We start from the raw sequence: 21,689 nt of genomic DNA, 5'->3' as shown, positions 1-21,689 counted from the left end.
GGCCTGAGGTGAAATGAACAGAGAATAGAATCTACATGAAACAGGCTTTTTCTCTGAAAGACGGGTAGTCTTGAGGTGTCCATCTACCCCAGGACTGTCTCACTCAGCTCCCTGCTGAGCTCCTTCTCCTTGCCAGCATCCACATGACCCAATGCCCAATCAATGGATATTCCCGTGGCTGCTCTACAGCTGTTCAAATCATCTTTTATTCCAAAGAAAGAAAACGCAAAAACCATTTTTCATTCTTGAAAAGTCTGTTGTGAGAAACGTTACTTCCTAGCAGTCATATTATCTGGCTAACAGCTGCAGCAATGGCACCTTTTTCATTGGGTGCTGAATCTCCAGCTTCCAGGCAGCCTCTGGCCTGAGCAGCCACCTGACACACGAAAGGATGTATGAAGTCCTACGCACACACTAACTATTGTCCCAAAGAGTGATATGGCAATGAAAGACAGTTGTTATTTTAATTTTAAGTCCTATTTATTCTATTCTCACACTGAGGTATGTTTAGAATCAGAAAGAAAAGAAATCAGATGAAACAGGCCAGATGCCATTACATTCAACATTGCATAATTTTTTTTGTAAATTTTTTCAGTTTTTAGGACTGATGATTATTTTATTTATTTATTTATTTATTGAACTAAAAAAATAAAGTTTTATGTTTTCTGATGCCACAAATGTTATATGATGCTATGTAGAGCCAAAATAAAATAATATAAATTTTCATTTTAACCAAAATTTTAAAACCTACCTTCTCTTTAAGAAGTCGCAAGAGAATCCAAGGTATTATGCACAAAATATAGAGCACTATTGTGTGCTGATTACATAAGCTAAGGCCACAGCAGAAAGCACCAATTTTAGCAATCTGAAAATTAAAAAATAAACCTAAGTTAAAAATTAACCAATAATTTTAAGCACAGTAAAAAAAAAAAAAAAAAAGGTAACCCTTCATATTAAAATCAATTATCTGCCTGGTTAAAATCAGCTATCAGATATAAGCAATCATGCTTCAATTGTCAGTAATATTTGTCATTAACATTATTTATTTTGGAAGGGGGCATACCTGGCATAGCTCAAGTTTACTTCTGGCTCTGGGCTCAGGCAAATATATGCCATAATAGGGATTGAACCCAGGTTGGCTGAGTGCAAGGTAACCAGTTTACCCATTGTACTAGCTCTCCTACCCTATCACTATTATTTTTTATTAATGTTTTCCACTTTTATAAAATTATTAGTTAGATGTATTTTAGTGGTATCAGGGACAAACCCAGCAAAGTCAGGGCTTAATGCAAATAAAGCTAGCTATATATCCCACTGTACAGTCTGACGTTAAATGAGAGTCTTCAAAAAGTTTCAGAAAGTTCTGCACAGCCACTAGGCAATTTCAAACAGTAACAGGACATCCTGTGATTATTTTACAAATAAAATCTGTAAGTGAAGTTTAACAATTGCTTTATAGTTTTTCTCCTGTTAGATAACAAAACTATAACACTTTTATTTAGAAATCTATAATTTTCATCATCAAGTCCAGGCAAAGAATAAACCTTAATAATATCACAGTATGTTTATGAAGACCACACAGACCATCCATAATTTGTTTCTGTATTCTTTTGGGGGAAAAGTTTAGGCTACACCTGGCAGTTGTTTGGGGGCTACTCTGGGCTACGTGTGTTGAGGTTGCTCCTGGCAGTGCTTAGGGGACCATGTTTTTCCAGGGGTTTGCCACAATCATGACAGAGCTTGACACTAGTACTATCTTTCTGGCTCATTTCCTTAGTTTTTAATAAAACAATTTTATGTTATAATAATTATATGTAATATGACCTTTGCAAATATATAATACATGATTTGAAATTTTCCAGTGTATGGATATAAACTCTTGGAAGTTAGGCTTTCTTTATATTAAGACAAAGCTAAAAGTGTTTGTTTTTGGTTTTGGTTTTTGGTTTTTGGGCCACACCCGGCGGTGCTCAGGGGTTACTCCTGGCTGTCTGCTCAGAAATAGCTCCTGGCAGGCACGGGGGACCATATGGGACACCGGGATTCGAACCAACCACCTTTGGACCTGGATCGGCTGCTTGCAAGGCAAACACCTGTGCTATCTCTCCAGGCCCACAAAGCTAAAAGTGTTTGACTTAAAATTTATGGGTTTCTTCTGAACCATTTTGTTTTTCTTTTTGTTTTCAAAATGTTTTCCATTTTGGTCCTCTTTTTTAGTGTGCAAATACTTTGTTTTATCTAAGTAATTAACCTAAGGCTTGGTATTTTAAGGGCATCATATACACATCACCAAATCCAACTGTGAAATTAGTCAATAAACTCTACATCTCCAAGAATATAAAGGGGGTTTCGAAATCTCTCATGCTCTGAAAAAAGACTTCTGACCTTTAAGAGGGGAAATAAAATCAGTTTCTGGTTTTATAAAGGATCTCAGGGTCACTGTATTAGAACTGAAAATAATTTTCTCTGGAAACAGGCCTTAATAACCTGGGAAGTAATCAGAAAGAGTAATGAGTATCTAAACCAAAGTTTAAAAAGAGAAATAAAGCAGCTACCGAACAATTAAACTCCCCCAAAAGTGCTTTCCCTCTGATCAAAAGAGGTTACCTTTGATCTTCCCTCTGCTGTTTCTGCCTTCTCAAAATGTACGGTGAGAGCCATCAGCAGCCCCACAAACAGATTGTTCAAGCTGAAAACCTCTGCCGCGATGGACCACTGCCATGTGAGCCGAGAAAATGAAAACACCCCCGCAGCAAGGATTCCTCCAGCAAGGGAGCCAGAAAGCCTGCAAATACAGATAACATGAAAGCTTCTTTCCCAATAAACAGAATCGACTTTATTTCCCTTTCTGTAAACTGTAGCGGCAGAAATGATGACAGTATCCAGCTCTCTCCCAACACATAATATGGTAAACATATTACTTCATGTGATCGTTCCTTTCAACTGATTTTAATTAGGATATATATGTATAGCTATAGATATATATTAACCTATATACAAGTCAGTCAGCAGACCCATTTGGTATCCTATAGACTGAAATAAGGTTTAATTCTCAGATGTGACCTTTAGAGTTCAAGCCAGTTCAAAAAGTCTGAAGGGACAGTAGAAGCTAGAGATGGCTAACCGGCTTCATTTTTCATATTAGATCAACAAAGAAGAATGAAGATCTGGTTAAGACTGAAATGTGTTTAATTGTAAATAGAAGTGAAGTATCAAAATACTTCATCTCGAACATTCATTCTCACTTCCAGTATCCATTCTTAATACTTTATCAACATGCAGTACAGTAAAATAATCTGTTATAATTTGTGGTAATTTAAGATATTTATAAGCTACATTTTTTGTTACTAGAAATTTCTTTATATTAGGTTCATGTTCAAGACAGTATTTGTGTATATGTATTTGCTTGGCTTGCGTGGTTTGCATGGTTGAACATGACCTCACACCTGTAAAGCACATACTGTTAAAGAATTCTCAAATCCTTGTCTTCAGGCAGTTCAGACTAAAAGCAGAAGGCCAAATTCAGTACTTGAGAATTTATTTCTCAAATAAATTCAGGGTCGGAGCGGTGATGCAAGCGGTAAGGCGGCTGCCTTGCCCACACTAGCCTAGGAGGACTGCAGTTTGATCCCCTGGGGTCCCATATGGTCCCGTAAGCCAAGAGCAATTTCTGAGCGCATAGCCAGGAGTAACCCATGAGTGTCACCGGGTGTGGCCCAAAAAACAAAAACAAAAACAAAAATCGATTTATTTGAAGGAAAACTGGACTATGGGTTTTTTTTTTAAGTAGGATGCCAAAGAAATGTGAAAAACCTCTACATTTTCTTAACTAGGGGGATGGGTGAGCATTTTCCATTGGGGTTTAAGGCATGCAGGATGAACTCAAAGGGTTAGGGAAGGGCAGGACTTTTGAGTCAATCTTCTGCATAGCCTGTGTGTTTTTTCTGGGCCCATTCTCTTATACTTTTCTCTGAGGTCAGTTTCTTTCTTTTTAAACTGCTGTTTTTAGTTTAGTTTTGTTTTTGGGCCACACCCAGTGATGCTCAGGGGTTACTCCTGGCTATGCGCTCAGAAATCACACCGGGCTTGGGGGACCATATAAGACGCCGGGGGATCGAACCTCGGTCCGTCCTAGGCTAGCTTGGGCAAGGCAGACGCCTTACCCCTTGCACCACTGCTACGGCCCCTGGGATCAGTTTCTTTCTAATATCACTCTACCTATGTTCCTCCTTTCCCATATCATTTTGTCATTGTTACTCTACCACTAAGTCACATTATCAGTAAAATGATATATTCTTTGATAGAGAGCTAGTTAGGACCAGGTAAAGGTAGCTAATGTGCATGTGACTGAGCCTGGTTTGACCCTGTATTTCAGGCCAGTCAGGAATCTCAATTCAGGGGTCTGATCTGAGACTTGCAATGCATTTGAATATACATATCAAACCAACTACCTCCTTTATTAATTTAAAACTGAAAATTGAACTCATCATTAATCATCAATTTTAACATATTTTGAAATTCAGAAAGCAGTACTGTGACTATTAATCATGATGTTATATGACCTTAAGTCATTAATTCACAACTCCACTGTTTTATCTTAAAAGTTATAAAGTCATTTGATGGCCTTAATCCACCATCATAGAAAAAAATGTCAAATACAATTCTAATATCTCCCGCACTTTTCCCCTGAGTTTCTCTTTTCTTTTTGTTATTTGACTTTTCTTTCCCTTATTTAAAAAAAGTAATTCCTGAAGGTTTTTTTTTGGGGGGGGGACTCACATCCAGCGGGGCTCAGGGGTTACTCCTGGATCTGTGCTTAGAAATTGCCCCTAGCAAGCGTGGGGGACCACATTACCACTGTCCATCCTAGGTCGGCTGCAATCAAGACAAATGCCCTACTGCTGTGCTATCTCTCTGCCCCCCCCCCCACCACCCTGAAGGTTTTTAACTTAACTTCAACCCGAATTTATTAATCTGTTGTGAGAGTAGTTTTGTTCCTTTTATGCATTAATTTTTTCACTTGAAAATTCAATGAACAGCAACAAAAAATAGTATATTCCCTGTTTCTTTCTTAGGTTTATGTTTTCCAAGTAATACTGATTCAATACACTAAAGTCATTATTTGTTTTCTTTTTCTTTTATTTCTTTTGTTTGTTTAGTTGGTTTTGGGGCCACACCTGGCTGTCCTCAGAGATCAATCCTGCTCTGCACTGAGGAATTACTCCTGGAGAGGCTAAGGGGCACATGGGGCGTCAGGAATGGAATATAAGTTGTTCACGTGTAAAGCATCCCTCTATTATCACTCTAGCACCCTAAAGTCATTATTTCTTTCCAGATTCCCTTCCAAATAAATCTGCTGATTTACATTCTTTTTTTTTTTTTTTTTTTTTTTTTTTTTTTTTTTTGGTTTTTTGGGCACACCCGCGCTCAGGGGTTACTCCTGGCTGCGCTCAGAAGTCGCTCCTGGCTTGGGGGACCATATGGGACGCCGGGGGATCGAACCGCGGTCCGTCTCCTAGGCTAGCGCAGGTAAGGCAGGCACCTTACCTCCAGCGCCACCGCCCGGCCCCTGATTTACATTCTTACGCCTCAGATGTGTTATTATCTTTTTGGATGGTGCCCTGAATTGAACCTAGGGCCTCATAAAGCATGGCAAGTTTGGCTTTGAACTCAGGGGTCCCTCCTGGAAGTGGCGATGATCATTTGTAGCAGGAGATCATGTACAAGGCAAGCATATCTTTTACCCACTGTACTGTCATCTGGACTTCCAAGTATTTTAATGATTTCTTACTTGCCATATATTTCCCAGTCTTCTTGCAAAATAACATCAGAATTAAATTTTCTAAAACATTTTATTTTTGACTACTTAGCCCTAAATTCATGGACTCTTCATTGCTATGAATAGACACTAAAAAAGCCCATCGAAAAACCAAGTTTCCAATAAACTGAATGACCCTGAGCACTAGTTGCCAATATTATATCACGTGCATCGATTAGTCAAGCCCTTCAAAGCTGAGCAGGTGCTTAGCTTGAGGATAATCTGAACTTACTATTGCAATGGACAGCAACCCAATGAATAAGCAGCAATCTCTGATTGATTCTATATTGCTATAAATATATAATTTCCCAAGACAAGCTATTCCTAAAGCCTTATTTTTGCTCATACTATACTGCTCAACTGATTATAATCTATGGTATTTTCTGTTTATTCAAACTCCTTTCCCAAATTAATTAAGTTAGTCTAACAACAAACATTTATAACAACCTAAATGTCTCAGTGGCTTCTGATACTATTTCTGAAATACATGTTGAAGTTAAACCTCCTCATTTATATCAAAAGAATCTATTCCAAAGCACAGAAAGAAAAAGTGAACAAAGAACAAAGAATGGAAATTAAAAATTAATCAAACCTTAAAGTATTAGTCAAATTAAAGTCACCTGTTATAATTAATTTGTAAATTCAAGGTAAGATGCATTATTCTGGGCCCAAGAGATAGGGGCAGTGGGATGCTGGTTTGACCCTGGTTTAACCTCTGGCACTCTATATGGTCCCCGAAGCACTGCCAGGAGTGATCCCTGAGTGCAGATTCAGGAGTAATCCCTGAGCATGCCAAGTGTGACCCTAAATAAAAACAAGATAGATGGGCCCGGAGAGATAGCACAGCAGTGTCTGCCTTGCAAGCAGCCGATCCAGGACCAAAGGTGGTTGGTTCGAATCTCGGTGTCCCATATGGTCCCCCGTGCCTGCCAGGAGCTATTTCTGAGCAGACAGCCAGGAGTAACCCCTGAGCACCGCTGGTGTGGCCCAAAAACCAAACAAACAAACAAACAAACAAACAAAAAAACAAAATAGATGACCCTACCTCTGTTTAAAATTATACCAACTTCCTGAGAAAAATGGGTAATTGCAAGGCATGTGGTACTGGAGTCTGAACCCAGGCTGCCTGCATGCAAAGCACTCACTCAACCCTTTGAGCTCTCTCTGATGCCAGGAGAAAATGGCCTCTGTAGCAAAGCTGTCCAACACAGGATCAAAGTTAACAGGAAAAAAGAGGACATTTTATGAGGACAGAAATTTTATGCTTCTCTATCCATTTCAATGAAAATAACAGCATTATTTCTATGGTACTCCTACAATCCCCAACCCCCAAAAACAGTTTTACTGCGAATCTAAACATCAGACAAATTCAAGTTTCAAAACATTCTACAGGGCCCATGAGAGAGCGTGCAGGATGGGTGCTTGCCTTCATGTATGCAACCATCTTGGGTTGGATTTGTCACCACATATGGTCTGCCAAGCACTACCAAGGGTGATCCTTAAATAAGAGCCAGGAGTAATACCTGAACGCCAACCAATGCGGTCAAGTCAAACAAAAATATTAATTATTCTCTCTCTGTCTCTCTGTCTCTACCTCTCTCTCTCCTCTCCTTTCCTCTCCTCTCTTTTAGAATATTTTAATTATTTTAGTTTCATTTTTAGTTTATAACTTGCTTAGAAGTAAAGGTATGAGTATTTAGAATTTGGATCATAGGCCTAATATAAACTGATGAAAAAATACTGAATCTTTCCTCCTGCTCTCTACTTCCCCATTTTTTCTGACCTTTTAGTATCTAAAATTCCTTTCACTACTTGAAGAATACTCAACTTCTGAGCACAGACTCCCTCCTATTACGAGTGTGTGTTGTGTTCTATATAATGTAAAATAAGAGACTGTCCAGCTTTCATTGCAGCTGGAATAAAGGGTGAACATTACCAAGTAGAAGCAGATGCTCAATTCTCTAAATTAAAAACGTCCAAGGCAGGGGGCCGGAGAGATAGCACAGTGGTAGGCATTTGCCTTGCAAGCAGCAGACCCAGGACCAACGGTGGTTCGAATCCCGGCATCCCATATGGTCCCCGTGCCTGTCAGAAGTGATTTTTGAGCACAGAGCCAAGAGTAACCCCTGGCAGCTGCCAGGTGTGGCCCAAAAAACAAACAAAAAAATGTACAAGGCAAAAAAGCAAAGAACAGGACAGATTCCTTTCACATGTGGCTGCTAGCATTATACATAATTTCCCAAACAATGCCAGCAGCTTTTAGGACAGCGCTCGAAATCCAGGTCAGTACTGTTGGTGTAGTAAGGGTATCCAGCACCCAGAGACCATGGCAGTTCCCCAGAAGATGCTTGTCTGGAACTCTTGATGCTCCTGACTCAGAGCCAGTCCTCTTAAACATTCTATGCGTATCTCAACTTCCTTTCCTTTTATTTGTCCTATTCTATAATTGAGTATTTCTTTTTGTAAAATACAACTTCAAGATACAAACTAACTTCTTTCTTGATTTTTGGATTTAGAGCCACACCGAGCAGTGCTCAGAGATCTCTCTCCTGGGGTACTCTGGAGACCTTGTGAGACCAGGAATGAACTGGACTAGACCATGTAAGGTAAGCTCCTTACGCAACCACTCTCTCTTTAGCCTCCCAAGACATAATTTATGTACCATGCAACACACACATTTAAAATTGTACAAAGGTGTTTAATATAGTGACGAGTATGTGTAGTTACCGCCATAATCAATTTTTAAGAAACATGTTTTTGTTTGTTTTGGGCCACACCTGGTGTACAGGATTTACTCCTGGCTCTGTGCTCAGGGGCCACTTCTGGCGGTGCTCAGGGGACCAGGGGGTGCTGGGGATTGAACTTGGGTCAACTGCATGCAAGCCAAATCCTTTCCCTGCTATAAAATCCTTTACCAACTCCTGCAGTTTCTTCCTCTGTGATTCTGTATCTTCCTTTTCTGTTTTTTCAAACTGGCTCCTCTTTTTCCTCTTTCCATTTTCTGTCTTGAATGCTGATTTCATTCTCAGGAAACTGTTTTCCTCTGGCCAGCATCCTGGGTAGCTTTAACCGCTCCCTTGATTTCAACTGCCAACTCCTAACTGCAAACTCAAAAGTCTCACCAGAGTCACATTCACTCTGCAGGCCCCTGGAAACCTCAGCATCCACTTGGGCAAAACTAATTATTCATCCTTTTCCCTAAATGCTCCTGTATTCTGTCTCTGCTTTTTCATTTTGCACCTAATGGAGGACTTTCCTCTTGTTAAACATAGGGCATTCCGTTTTACTTCATTCTGAAAACTCAACCTCTTCCACCATCCATCATCACCACTGCTGTATTTTATTATCTTCACCTGCCAGTCACTTCAGTGCATCAGTTCTCTATCCCAAGTTCTTAAGCCCACCAAAACCACCAGAGTGAGGGCTCTATTATTTTTCTGATCTGGGGCCAGAAAAATAGTAATGGGATAAAGGTGCATGGTGCAAGCCTTGCGGGTTTCTGAACCCAGTTTGATCCCTGGAACCACCTGGTGACTCTTGAGCACCACTTTGAGAACCCAAAAAAGCAAAGCCAGCCCCCACACCAAAATACTTCTCTGATCTAGTCCTTTTCCCCTTTCCTCTTTTAATGGCTCTGATTAAAAAGCTTCTGACAAGGTGGTTCAGATAATCCCATCCTGAACTGCTGTTGCACTGAAGTGCTGGCCTGGTTGGCTGAGAATCAACAGGGAGGGCCCTGGGTCTCCTGACCATTGGCTGGGACTCCCCACCCATCAAAATACCCACAGAAAAAACACACAAACGAACAAACAAAGCCCCACACTATTACAAGCTCCCTGTCATATAAGAAAAGACCTTTTATAATCTGATCTCAGCCTACCTGGTGCTTCACTCTTTTGGACAAAATTCATCTCATTGGTGTCTCAAGACATGATATGCAAGTTCCTCAATACTCGTAAATAGCTTCTCCTCCACATCTGGGTTTCTTTGTGCATGAGCTTATCTCTGGCTAAAACTCAGTTCACTTGCCAACTGCTGCCCTTCAGAAACTTACCATAGGTATCACCTTTCTAACAAGTTCTCTTTATGGTGCTTTAGCTAAGCCTATCCTGGTTACCTCTTCTCCTGAGTCTCATTACATTAAGTATAGTAAATAAACACTGAATCAACAAATTACTTTATTCCCAAGAAGAATATGATCCTGAAGAAGAAGAATTGTACCCTACGGAAACATAGTAAGGAAATCAGATTTGAGGAATTTAAAATTTTCTTGATAGTGAAATACAAAGATGAAAGAACCATTTTGTTCAATTTTTGAGAACATGTCAGACATATTACAATGCTTAACAAATTAAGATTATATGTTACTTTGCATCTGTGGGTCCACAGAACTTAATTAGTTTTTTAAAAACATATTTCACCCCTTATAAGTACTTTTTTTCAGATCTACTTTATCTTTAATTTTTAACTCTATTCCAAGAGACAATGGTTTCTAATTACCTCAACCTGAGCTTAATCGTTTCAAATAAAGCTTTATAAAAATTCCTAATTCCATTTTAAAGAAATCAATCATTTTTAAAAGTTGAAGAAAAAAAGGTTTTAGTACTGAAGAGTACTTAGTACTTAATACTTTACTTTTGGGGGAGAGACAGAGGCACTGTGCCATACCTGAGCATATGCAGGGCTCACTCCCGGCTGCTCTGCCCTCATGATCACTTCTGGTGGTACTCAGGGGACAATATGGGGCACCAGCAATGAACTTGGTTGGCCACATGCAAGGCAAGCACTGCACTCACTAGACTATTGCACTGGCCAGAAAAGTGCTGACGAACCCTCTCCTTTACCATAGCTGCCTTTATCTCTTTTTAGATGTGCAAAATATTTTTATTTACTTGCCATGAAATAGAGTAAAACAGTTGTTGATAGTTGAGCTTCAGTCATACAATGTTCCAACACCCATCCCTTCACCAGTGCACATTTCCCGCCATCTATTTCACCAGTTATGCACCAGTGTCCCATCCACATCCCAGCCTGCCCATGTGACAGACACTTTTCTTCTTCTTCTCTCCCACCCCCTTTGTCCTTTTAGGCACTCTGGTGTCCTGCACCTGCTACACAATACCGTTACTGAACAGGTATCATGCATATCACTTCACTTCCTTTCAGCTCTCAATTCTAATCCCGACTGATCACTGCCAACTATTTTCGCCACAGTGGTCTCTTCTCTGTCTTGACTTTTTCCCCATCATCCTATTGTCTTTGAGTATGATTCTCATGCTATTTAAATCTTACAGATGGGGGCCGGAGCGGTGGCGCAAGTGATAAGACGTCTGCCTTGTCCACGCTAGCCTAGGATGGACCGCAGTGAGATCCCCCCGCCTCCCATATGGTCCCTCAAGCCAGGTGGGATTTCTAAATGCCTAGCCAGAAGTAACCCTTGAGCACCACTGGGTGTGGCCCCCAAACCAAAAAGAAATAATAAATAAATAAATCCGACAGATGAGTCAGAGCATGTCTGTCCCTCTCCTCTGACACATTTCCACCATCTATCTTACTTAAACAAATAAGAATAAGCCACTGCAAATTTAAAAAGACATTAAAATGCACAGAAAAATTATCTATCACCAGACTTACCGATAAATTTCAAAATATTATAAACTTACTCTATTTTAACTTAAGAACACCATATACATGACTAGGTTGAATGAAAAGAAATGTTTTCTAGTCCCAGGCTAAAGTGCCTGAAGTTACAAAGAAGAAGGCCACAGAAGCACTTCCTCCAACAAATGAGTACTTTTAGAATCTAACTTTTATGAAGATAACATCGGCTGAGCAAGGGTGAAGGAAAGACAGACACTTCCGAGACACCATTATGATGATTATTCAAATTCTGTAACAGTATTATAAAGTCACATGGCAATACTACAATTTTTAATAACATTTATTTATGTTATATAAAAACATACTTGTCATATAATTACAGTATATCCTAATATCACTAAAATCATTCCAGGAGAATGCAATAAATCCACAGGGACTGATCAGCTATAGAGTATAAAATCAGCTCCTTTAAACAATTTCACCCAAATAATTCTGCAAATGACAGAATGCTCACAAGTGGTTAACCAGGAGAAGTTATTAAGGGATCCCTAATGAACATGAGGATCAGAATTCTGTGATTAGGACTGAGCTGTCTTCCTTCAGGTTTGTCAAATCCATGACACTTAGATCGGATTCCTGAAGAAAGTACTGATCATACTGTATTTTTCCCTCTGATGGAATACTATTCTTCTGTTGACACAACAGATAAATCAGGAGGTTGCAATTTATACCCCTGACACACGTTTTCAATCAGTGATAAGGTATGTTTTTCTATCCACTCCATGGTATTTGATTTTCATGTGTAGTCACATATGTTTATCTAACCCTCAATCAAAAGGCAAATAACAGAAACCTGAAATTCTTTCAGAACACACATTTGACATGCCTCATAAAAATCCATGAATGTATTTGTCTTCTGTTGTACCTGCAATCCAAAGATTCCAGCAAAGAGGGCGCAGGGAACTCGCACTTGAAATGAAATGAAATTGGGTAAGAGAGGTCACAGTCTGACATCCAGATATTACTGTGACCAGAAGCATCATACTGATGACTGGAAAAGTGCAGTGGATTATTCAGAAAACAAGATTTAATCAACAGCAAACCTAGTACTCCTATCCATCCAACTCTTTCTTTCTAGTTCTGTTCATAAAAATTATACATGCTTCCTTTGAACTTGGTCACATAAAAACACCCATTTCTTGGTCTCTTCATTGTACCCGAGGAATGGTCAAATTAGAAAGCTAAACTGCTAAAAAAAAAAAAAAATGCATTGACAACCCTCTTGCTCTTGGAGGCAATTCACTCAATATTTTTTGTGAAAACATATTTCCAGGTGTGCTGTAAGTGAGTTATACTTTTAGATTCTTTAGAAAGAATAGAAGTCTTTTCATTTTTCAAGTTTGGTGTGGTAAACATAAACCAATAAAATACAATATATCAAGGTTATATCTCTGAAGACACTACGGCACCTAGAAACTGTAAAATATTTACATGGAATTTTATAATTTTGCAAATAAGCTCCTATCTTCATTTTAAAAAAAATTCATGTATATTCCACATATATTCTACCAAGAATAGTTGTATTTTATCCATCCAATAAAATCCAGTCCCAGATTTAGGATGGTTTGTTTTATTAAGCCAATCAAATTATATCTTAATCACTGAAAGAAGAACACTGAACTGGTCTTCGCAATATCATCAAATACACTTTACATTTTGCTAAGTTTTCATGGTATGTCAAATAACTAGCCAATGTGAGGTATTATCTTCTTAAGTCACCGTCTAATTTAAAATAACCCCCAAGTTATACAGTTTCATCAATTTTACTTGAAATATTAAAATCTCACAAGACATCAAAATTAACTTTTTACTCAATCTGACAGTATATTTTGTATTTACTAGCAAAACCATCTGGCTAAACGTTTATTCCAAGATATTATTCTCAAAGGCACCAGAGCCAAGTCACCAGATTCTTTTAGAGTGAAAACTGAGAAGATGCTACAGGATTTAAAAAAAATGTCAGGGACACCAACATCATATGAAGTAAACTAAAAAAGATCCAAGTCATGAAAACCAACAGAACGTAGAGATTTCCCCTTTCATCGACGACCTACGCCGATCCCCACACTGAGATTCAGTACCCGTCTTAGGCACACTTTTCCAACTCATTAAGATGTTTTCCCTTCTTACAGCTTTGGAAAGGAGCACATCTGTCTGTTATGATCTAAACTTTTATTTAGCATCCTCGCCATGACGATCAGAGACTAGTTCCAGTGGCAAAATCGCAGCAGGAAACAGCCTTAGCAATTTAAATGTTCTATAAGTTTTTGTAATTGAGGAAACTTTTCATAATCTGACATTTGTTCGAACCACTTATTAGAAATTATGCGGCACAGTGGCTGTGGAAATATGAGCTGGCTTCACAATTATAAAGTCAGCCTATGTAGCCCTTTCCCATTGTATGGAGTGGCATAAACCCCAGGGCGGCCTATCAGCTAACTGGCAGGCAGGGGGCTGCTCTATTCAAAGCGAGAGATACAAGCTCTAGGGCAGAAACCTGGCAGCTCCCATCTGACCCCGCAATCCCTTATTGGTGACAGCTCCAAGCTCCATGGCAAATTAGGCCTTCTCATATTACAATTGGAGAAGACAGATTCCATTAGCAGTATCTGAAATTGAGTGGAGAGCCGCGCCGTTATCAGACTTGACTCATAAGCACTGCTATTAATCAGAGCTATGATAGCATTTATATATTTCCAGCTATCTGCTGCCGCTGTGATATTCTGCTACAAAGGGTTGATGGGACTTAGGGAAGGGAACAATGGAGCTTTCTGGGCAAAGCAGAGTAAATCAAGAAAGTCTATGACTTCCGCACATTCTGAAGGGATTGCGGTTTACATAAATTTTCTCCCAATTGGAGATTGAGCTCTTCCTCATCTTACACATGGGATTTAGTTGTCAGTCAATGGTAACAGCTGTGAAAAGGTGAAGCGGCCCACCGCTCGCAATGCTGCCTGCGCTTTTAAAGCAATTAACCCATGAACAGGAGGATACCTGGTGATATCAAAGGGATTAGGCCAGCCAGTGCATTATTAACATTTCCTTGAACTAATTCTAACTCTGACTAGCTGTCAGAAAAGACTCCACCGTTTCAGAAAAGAGTTGGGCCCTGCGTTCCCCCCTTCTAAATGAAGCGCTGCCATTTGAGCTTAATATGTCCCTCTACTTATAAGAAAATGCAAATGAGCCCCGCTCTTAATATGCTTAACTAGTCGGAGTCGCTGCAGATTTCATACAAGCAGGAGAGCAATATATGCTCAATTAACCAGGGATCAAGGCAGATATTCTCTTGAATGGAAATGAATGCTCCAGTACTTTCCATTCTTCTTCCACTACAAAAACTTGACTATTGGTTACTTATGCATAGTTACCTCTGAAATTAGGAAGAGCTGCGCATTATTCTCTGGCAATCGTCTCAAACACTCTTTGAGCTAGGAAATCCAAATGTCCTTTAAGCGGGAGGTTCTCCATTCTTTAAGGTCTGGCATTCTAATTTTCTCCTTTTTGTTGAATGGAATCTTAGCTAAAGCTCCAAGGATAGCAGGCAGTGCTCAGAATCACATGTCCATTTTCCAAAAGTCTCATCAAATTCATATTTTGGCAGAAAACAATTATTCAGAGACATAATTTATTGAAAACAAAACACTGGCCCAAAAAAATCTGCCAGGGGATATTTAAATATTACAAAAATTAGTTAAAAGTACTTTGTAGTTGGCAGGGAACTTCACAGACCCTTAGTAATTTTGAGTATTTGTTTAGTCGAAGCAACATGCTTGACATTACAGATCTGATCTGATCATACACTGCTAGTGGTGTTAGGAGTTTTCAAGTTTTCTAAAAAGTGCCTCTAAAAAAGATTCTGAAAAATTATTCAGATTGGTCAGTGACTTTGTACACGTTCTAAATTTTGATGACTAAAAATAAAATCACTTTATTGATGATAAAGATTTAAATGGGTTAGTTATAAAACCTTGACCATTTCACCTGAAAGCTCAACAAATGTTGTTGAATAAATTCTTTTATAGTTCCATAATATTGTAAAAAGGATACACTGACTCTGAAGCTTGTTGAAAACATATTCTCTCCTCTGTAACTACCAAAATAATTGAGATAACATATGCCCTCACCTGAGGAGCAAGGAATTTAAATCTTCCCCAAGGTTAAAAAAAAGTTATACACTGTTATCAACACCCTCCATTCTTTTAGTGTCACCAGAACATATGAAACGAAGCCTTACTTATGTTTAAATATCATATTCCATATTCCTTCCTTATTTTGTTTATAAGACCTAGTTTGGTGTTTCTCAGAAAATCAGAAATTCAAGTACTAAGGAATGCTAAATCATGTTCGTGTTAGAAACTTAAAATTATGAATCACCTCTTTATTTTCTAATAGTCGAATCTGTGAATTTCAAGCAATACTTTAAATATCAACACTAAAACTAAAAAAAAAAGCATTTCCTTCAAAGACCTTAAAAGAGAAACTCCCGGTTCCTGCAAGTCCCTAACAGTATTACAGAGGTATAAACATTAGTAAAATGAGTAAATTTCATATAAATGAAATGTACTAGACGACTCCCTTAACATAATGCTTACTCAAAAAATACCCCAGATGGGGACAATACATAAATAAAAACACACAGAAATGACGCCACAATATTACTATTTTTAATTTAATAAGCTGGTGAAACTTATAGCTTTCGATGTGCTGTTTTACTCAGATACTTGCTGTATCAGGGCAAGGCAAGTATAAATGAGTTCTTGGCAGCCATTAGCAAAGATTGACAAAAAAATGCAGTGTTAATGACATCTTAGAGCTTTTAAAAGCAAGAGAAAGATGCAAGGAAAGCAAAAATTACAGAGTAATTGGAAACAGCGAATAAATTGTTCTTTCACTCTTAAGTCTTGTTTACTGAAAAAAATGGAACTTTTTACATCAACACATTTAAACAGAAATTTGCTTCTGAAATACAATCTTTGTTTAAAAGGTACAGAAGGCCTTTATGCGCGCCCCAAGAGCTAAATATAGTGAAAGCTATGTGAACAATTACCTGAAAAAAAATCTAAACCTGTTAAAAGAATTAATTTACTTCACACCAGTCAGCACTAATCCTACATGTACAGTAATGTTCTCCTAAGTGATGGGGGAAAGAAAGGAGAAAACGGCTTCCTGGACCAAAACCCTTCAATAGTGGGCCACAAAATGGAAGGATGATTTGCTCTATAAATGAGTCAAGTAGCGAAATGTCTCCGAAACAAATCTGATAAAGGAGTCAACTTGTAAAGATTTTACTGTAGGCTGGGACTGGAAAAAAGCTGTCAGTGTAATGGCTGTACAAGCACTGTGTCCTGCTGGTGGGTTTATATTCACAGAAGAAAGGTTTTAAAGGTTAAGTTCGGGTCATATGACAAATGAAATTGTAACCAGCCCGCTGACATTGTCTAATGTCTTCTTCCCCTCGATCAATAGGCCTCTGTTAGTCCCATTACCATAGAGATGGCTTGCTCTTTCCTGAAGGGTGTCTATTGTTTGACAAAACAGATCTGCCACTTGAACTAGGTTGGTCCCCAAGGACGTGTACCTTGTCAGTTATTTGTATTCGAAATAATGAAGTATTTTTCAGAGGAAATACATGGAGGAGATAATACTGTTAGGTTCCCTTTCGGAAAGAAAGCAACTTTTCCAGAGGACCACGCTACTAAACACCCAAATACTCAGTTCAGTCCTATTAAGGATTTAATTTAAAAACTGTCAGCAAGCATACAATTTGTCACTAATTTATAAAATGTATAAGAGAAGAATATTAAAAGACTTCTACTTTCTGAAAACTCACATTTTCGATAACTATTAATTATTGTATAAGCTATCCAGATTACGTAAAGATTTTGAATATTTTATAATGGGTTTCCTGTGATAAGGCACCAATAGCTAGTATACTGAGAAACATGAAAAGTTTTAGAGAACATGTGGCTTGCTTATGAGCCATTTGCATCTGAATACCATATAAATCTATGTAAATGATAAGGAAATGATCATTGAACATATAGATGAACTATCAAATGATAAGTATTAAGTAAATGATAGAATTAGTAAACATCAAAGTTTTAAAATGTTTGAACTGTCTTAGGTAATTTAGTAATTTACATATTCATAACAAAAAAGATTCTAAATTGCAACTTAGATATTTAAAAATAAAATATATAATTTTTCCCTCCATAAAAATAATCATAAAAAGTACAATTCTGATAAGGGTTATTTTAATCACTATGAAAAAATTAAATATAACACTAATTATCCAAGTAGAAGAGGAGATTTAAATGTTTCACTTCTAAACATTTGACTGTATCATAATGGAAGAAAAACACATTAAGTAATATTAATAAGAATTTCGTAAGTGATAATTATAATATTTGAATCTTACAACTTTCTATCAAATGGTTTATAAGATTTGTAATTATATATTTTTTTTTTTTTTTTTTTTTTTTTTAGGTTTCACCCGGCAGTGCTCAGGAGTTACTCCTGGCTCCATGCTCAGAAGTCGCTCCTGGCGAGCACGGGGGACCATATGGGACGCCGGGATTCGAACCGATGACCTTTTGCATGAGAGGCAAACGCCTTACCTCCATGCTATCTCTCCGGCCCCTTGTAATTATATTTTACCTTTAAATAATTCAGAGAATTTAGAAAGTTAACTAAAAAGCAGTATTATGACAAATGCACATAAAAGCATTTGTCTTCAAAAATGATACCTGAAGTTGTCTATTCAAATTATACTATATTTTCATGTAAAAGTATTTCCATTTATAATAGTCAACATTAGTTTTTGAAAGAGTTTGAATTTAGTTTTTGCATTAAAGTTTTTATCTTTCAATACAATCCTCCTAAGCACAAGTTAGACTCAATTAACAGGACAATAATATCAGAGAAAAGTATGTTTACCAATATCACAAACTAATGAGTTATTTTTTAAAAGCAAGATAGTCTTCTATCTTGCTTCTATTTTCTCTAAAATAGATGAAGTGTATATGCTCTAATCTGCCTATCTCCACTTCAGCAATAATGGGACAAAATGAAATCTATATCTAAGACTAAAATCATATCCCAAGTTGATTTCTTTCCTTAATAGTCTCATCTTAAAAGTACATAACATGTGCATATTTAGAATATTATATAATTATATAACTGGGTATCTGGATCTAGTGTAGGCAGCTGCCCATCAGCAATACTGTGAGTGCTATTTACCATTTAGCAGAAGGCCAAACCTCATATTGTTGAATTAAACTGCATCTTCACAAAATGACAAACCTCATTAGTTCTGCCTAACCAGAGGACTGTGATAACGAATTGGTGACACCTTCGTCATCTATAGAACAAGTAAAGCCAACTGTGAAATGATTTGAGGGTGAGATGCATATGGAATTACTATAAATTAAGAAAGTCAAATCACACAAATGGTGGGAAAGCTGTTCAAAAAAACCAGTGTTTTTGTTTCTTCATGTATATATTTGTGCCTGGCCTATAAAAGGCTCCATTTCCAATTAGCCAAAAAATAATTTTATTTTCCAAAAGAGAACTTGAACTGATCAACTTTACCTGAAAACGGTGGAAAAAAGTAACGACGCTGCTACTGCTCCAAACAAGCCACAGAGAAGATTGACTCGGAAGGCAACGGAGCCAAAAGGAAAGAGGACAGTCACCAGCTTGGCCACCAGGGTGAACAAGGGGTAGCCAGGAGGATGGGCAACCTACAGGAGAAGGAGCCAAGTTAGAAAGTTCCCTCCAGTACTGGAGGAGTCACCCTGGCTTAAATGAAATCCAGCCCTTTCTCCAGCAGGTATGAAGACTTAAGTGCCGGCGACGAGCCGTTTGTCTAGTGGTTTCCCATGGTAATCCTCTTGTACCAATACAAATAAATATTTTCTTTAGTGGATTTGGCGTTGTCTATCACATGGCGTGTCACCCCGTGAAAGGGTGACATATTTCAATGTCAGTTCTCTAAGCAGTTTGTTCTCTGGGTTCACAGTACATTAGGGTCCTACAAAAGGCTATTAGGGAAAAAAGCAGGATCTGAACTACGGGATTGGTTAGAAAGTTGAAAGACCACACTGCAGTCGGATTACCGCCACGCTGACAGTCCTCAGGTCTTTCCTAAAAGGGATCATGCACCATAATAAAGTTTATTAAATAATAAACTTATTAAAACTGTTAACCCGATTTATATTATTCTCCGCAGCTTAGAACAAAATTTGGGGTGATAATAAGCCCACTACTGTATATATAGCCAAGGCTTTGCTTTATAATTTCGTTTAATTGGATTTAAAACTTAAAGTAAATTGTCACGTACTGTACTTAGAAGTTACTAAAAACTGGGGTTTGAAAATAAATTAATCTACTTTACTCCATGCTTAATTAAACTTTCTTAATTCCTAAAACTGTTAATGAGAGCATTGATTAAACAATAAAACTAATACTTACTCCAAGCTCATGGGCGGCTGTGATCAGTTCCCCTGTGAAAAAATAATGTAAAACCAATAATTACTATTAGAAAATGACACTCCTCCAAAGTTTTCGAAATCCACATGCTAGCATTGGGGTTTTGCATTAATTTGGCCGGATAAAACTGCAAATCTGCAGAGATTTAACAGCATGAAATAGACCAAGAATATTCTCCCCAAATACTGAACAAATTATCCATGATAGCTTTTAATAACTGGTCAGTAGAAAGCAACTGATTTTATTTTCTCTCCCAAAAACTGTATATACTTAAAAATATATGACTGCTAATAGAACATTACTGCAATACACTGTATTATCTATCCTTCAAGCATACAAAACTATCTATTGACAAAGATACAACCATTTAGGAAACAGAAATGGCTCAGCGGGCGAGAGGGCATGCTTTGTGTGCAGGTCTAGATTTAATCCAAAGCACAATATATGGTTCCTCGCGCACCACTGGGTGACTCAAAACAAGAGGCAACCTCACACGATATAGCTGAGGTTTGAACAATTCATAGAGTATGGCATCCAACCACTTACAATGACCATTTAGATAGTAGATTGGAACTGGAAAATAATTTTCAAATGTGTATTAGAGTCAGGTAAGTTTCCAGCCACTAAATCAATAATGGCATCCCTATGAGATCCTTGTCATCGCATAATTTATAAGACTATTATCTAGTAAGCTGATGCCTATTTTTGTTAGTATTTTAAATATCTAGAGGCAGAAACCATTACCGGCTTGTTTTTGTTCATTATAGAGGGATGATAAAGAAATCAGTATTGATGATTTATGGAAGTTTACTATTACCTACTGGAAATGTGCTGATGTCGACTTTCTATCCTTCAATGAGTATCAAAACTGTAATTTCTATTGCTGCAGGCACAATTTAGATCTGAACCCCTCAGGCTGGGTTATAGCAACTGCTTTAACCAAGTTTCCTTCGATCCAACTTCTGGCTGACATCATCCCTTATTGCCACCACCACCACCTCAACCAGGCTAGATTATCTCCTTCGATTTCTCAATGGCTGCCCCCGCTTGCTGAATGAGGTTCAAATTCCTCAGCATGACATGCAAGCATTCTATGGCTTCAATGTCCCTCCACAAGGTCTATATCCATAGATGCTATGCTCCCCCAGTCAGATCTAATGACCCCTTGCTCCCAGGATGGGTCCCCTTTGGTCCCCCTTTGCCAATCTCTTCTCACTTTTGTATTCACACCTAAATCCTTCAGGGCTAGTGTGACTGTCACATGTTGAGTGACACTCTTTCCTGACAGTCTCACTTCTTTCTCCTCTCCCTTTGAATCGATCTACTTGGCACCTAGCTCTTAGTTCTTTTATTTATTTGTTCATACTAAGTTGAAAATATTTTCATCACCACCTGTCCCTCCTCTGCTTACACACGTGGATCGAATGCAAGCCCTGCACAGAGGCTGACCAAGAAATATCACATCCTCCTCTCTGTCCCTCAGATTCCCCAATTTAGTAAGTAAATAGCTGCTTGCATTGTAGAAACCCCTGAAGCACCCAAAGGATCACTAGAGTTGATCTTCAAGGACACCTAAGAAAAAGTCACTTTCTGAATCTTAAAATGGTTTATGGACTAAACATTTAAAACAGTCATTCCTTTGTAGCTAACTATGGTTAACTTAGCTTTGTCTTAAATCCATCTTGTTTGAGGGGCTCACCTGGCTGTGCTCAGGGCT

The 21,689-nt window shown here is 38.2% G+C and overlaps 1 protein-coding gene across 1 annotated transcript in view; it reads right to left on the bottom strand.

Moving 5' to 3' along the window:
- TMEM260 (transmembrane protein 260) overlaps nucleotides 1-21,689 on the bottom strand; it is a 59,324-nt gene that overhangs the window by 33,600 nt on the left and 4,035 nt on the right. Inside the window, exons 2-5 of the mRNA XM_049770243.1 lie at nucleotides 19,955-19,986; nucleotides 19,073-19,224; nucleotides 2,608-2,785; nucleotides 752-865 (exon numbers count right to left, since the gene is read on the bottom strand). Of these exons, the coding sequence (XP_049626200.1) occupies nucleotides 752-865; nucleotides 2,608-2,785; nucleotides 19,073-19,224; nucleotides 19,955-19,986 (476 nt within the window). The remainder of the gene's footprint in view (nucleotides 1-751; nucleotides 866-2,607; nucleotides 2,786-19,072; nucleotides 19,225-19,954; nucleotides 19,987-21,689) is intronic.

Source organism: Suncus etruscus, chromosome 3 (genome assembly GCF_024139225.1).
Source record: "Suncus etruscus isolate mSunEtr1 chromosome 3, mSunEtr1.pri.cur, whole genome shotgun sequence".
NCBI lineage: Eukaryota > Metazoa > Chordata > Mammalia > Eulipotyphla > Soricidae > Suncus > Suncus etruscus.
Note: the sequence above shows the minus strand (reverse complement) of the source record. Positions and strands in the feature narration are given on the sequence as shown.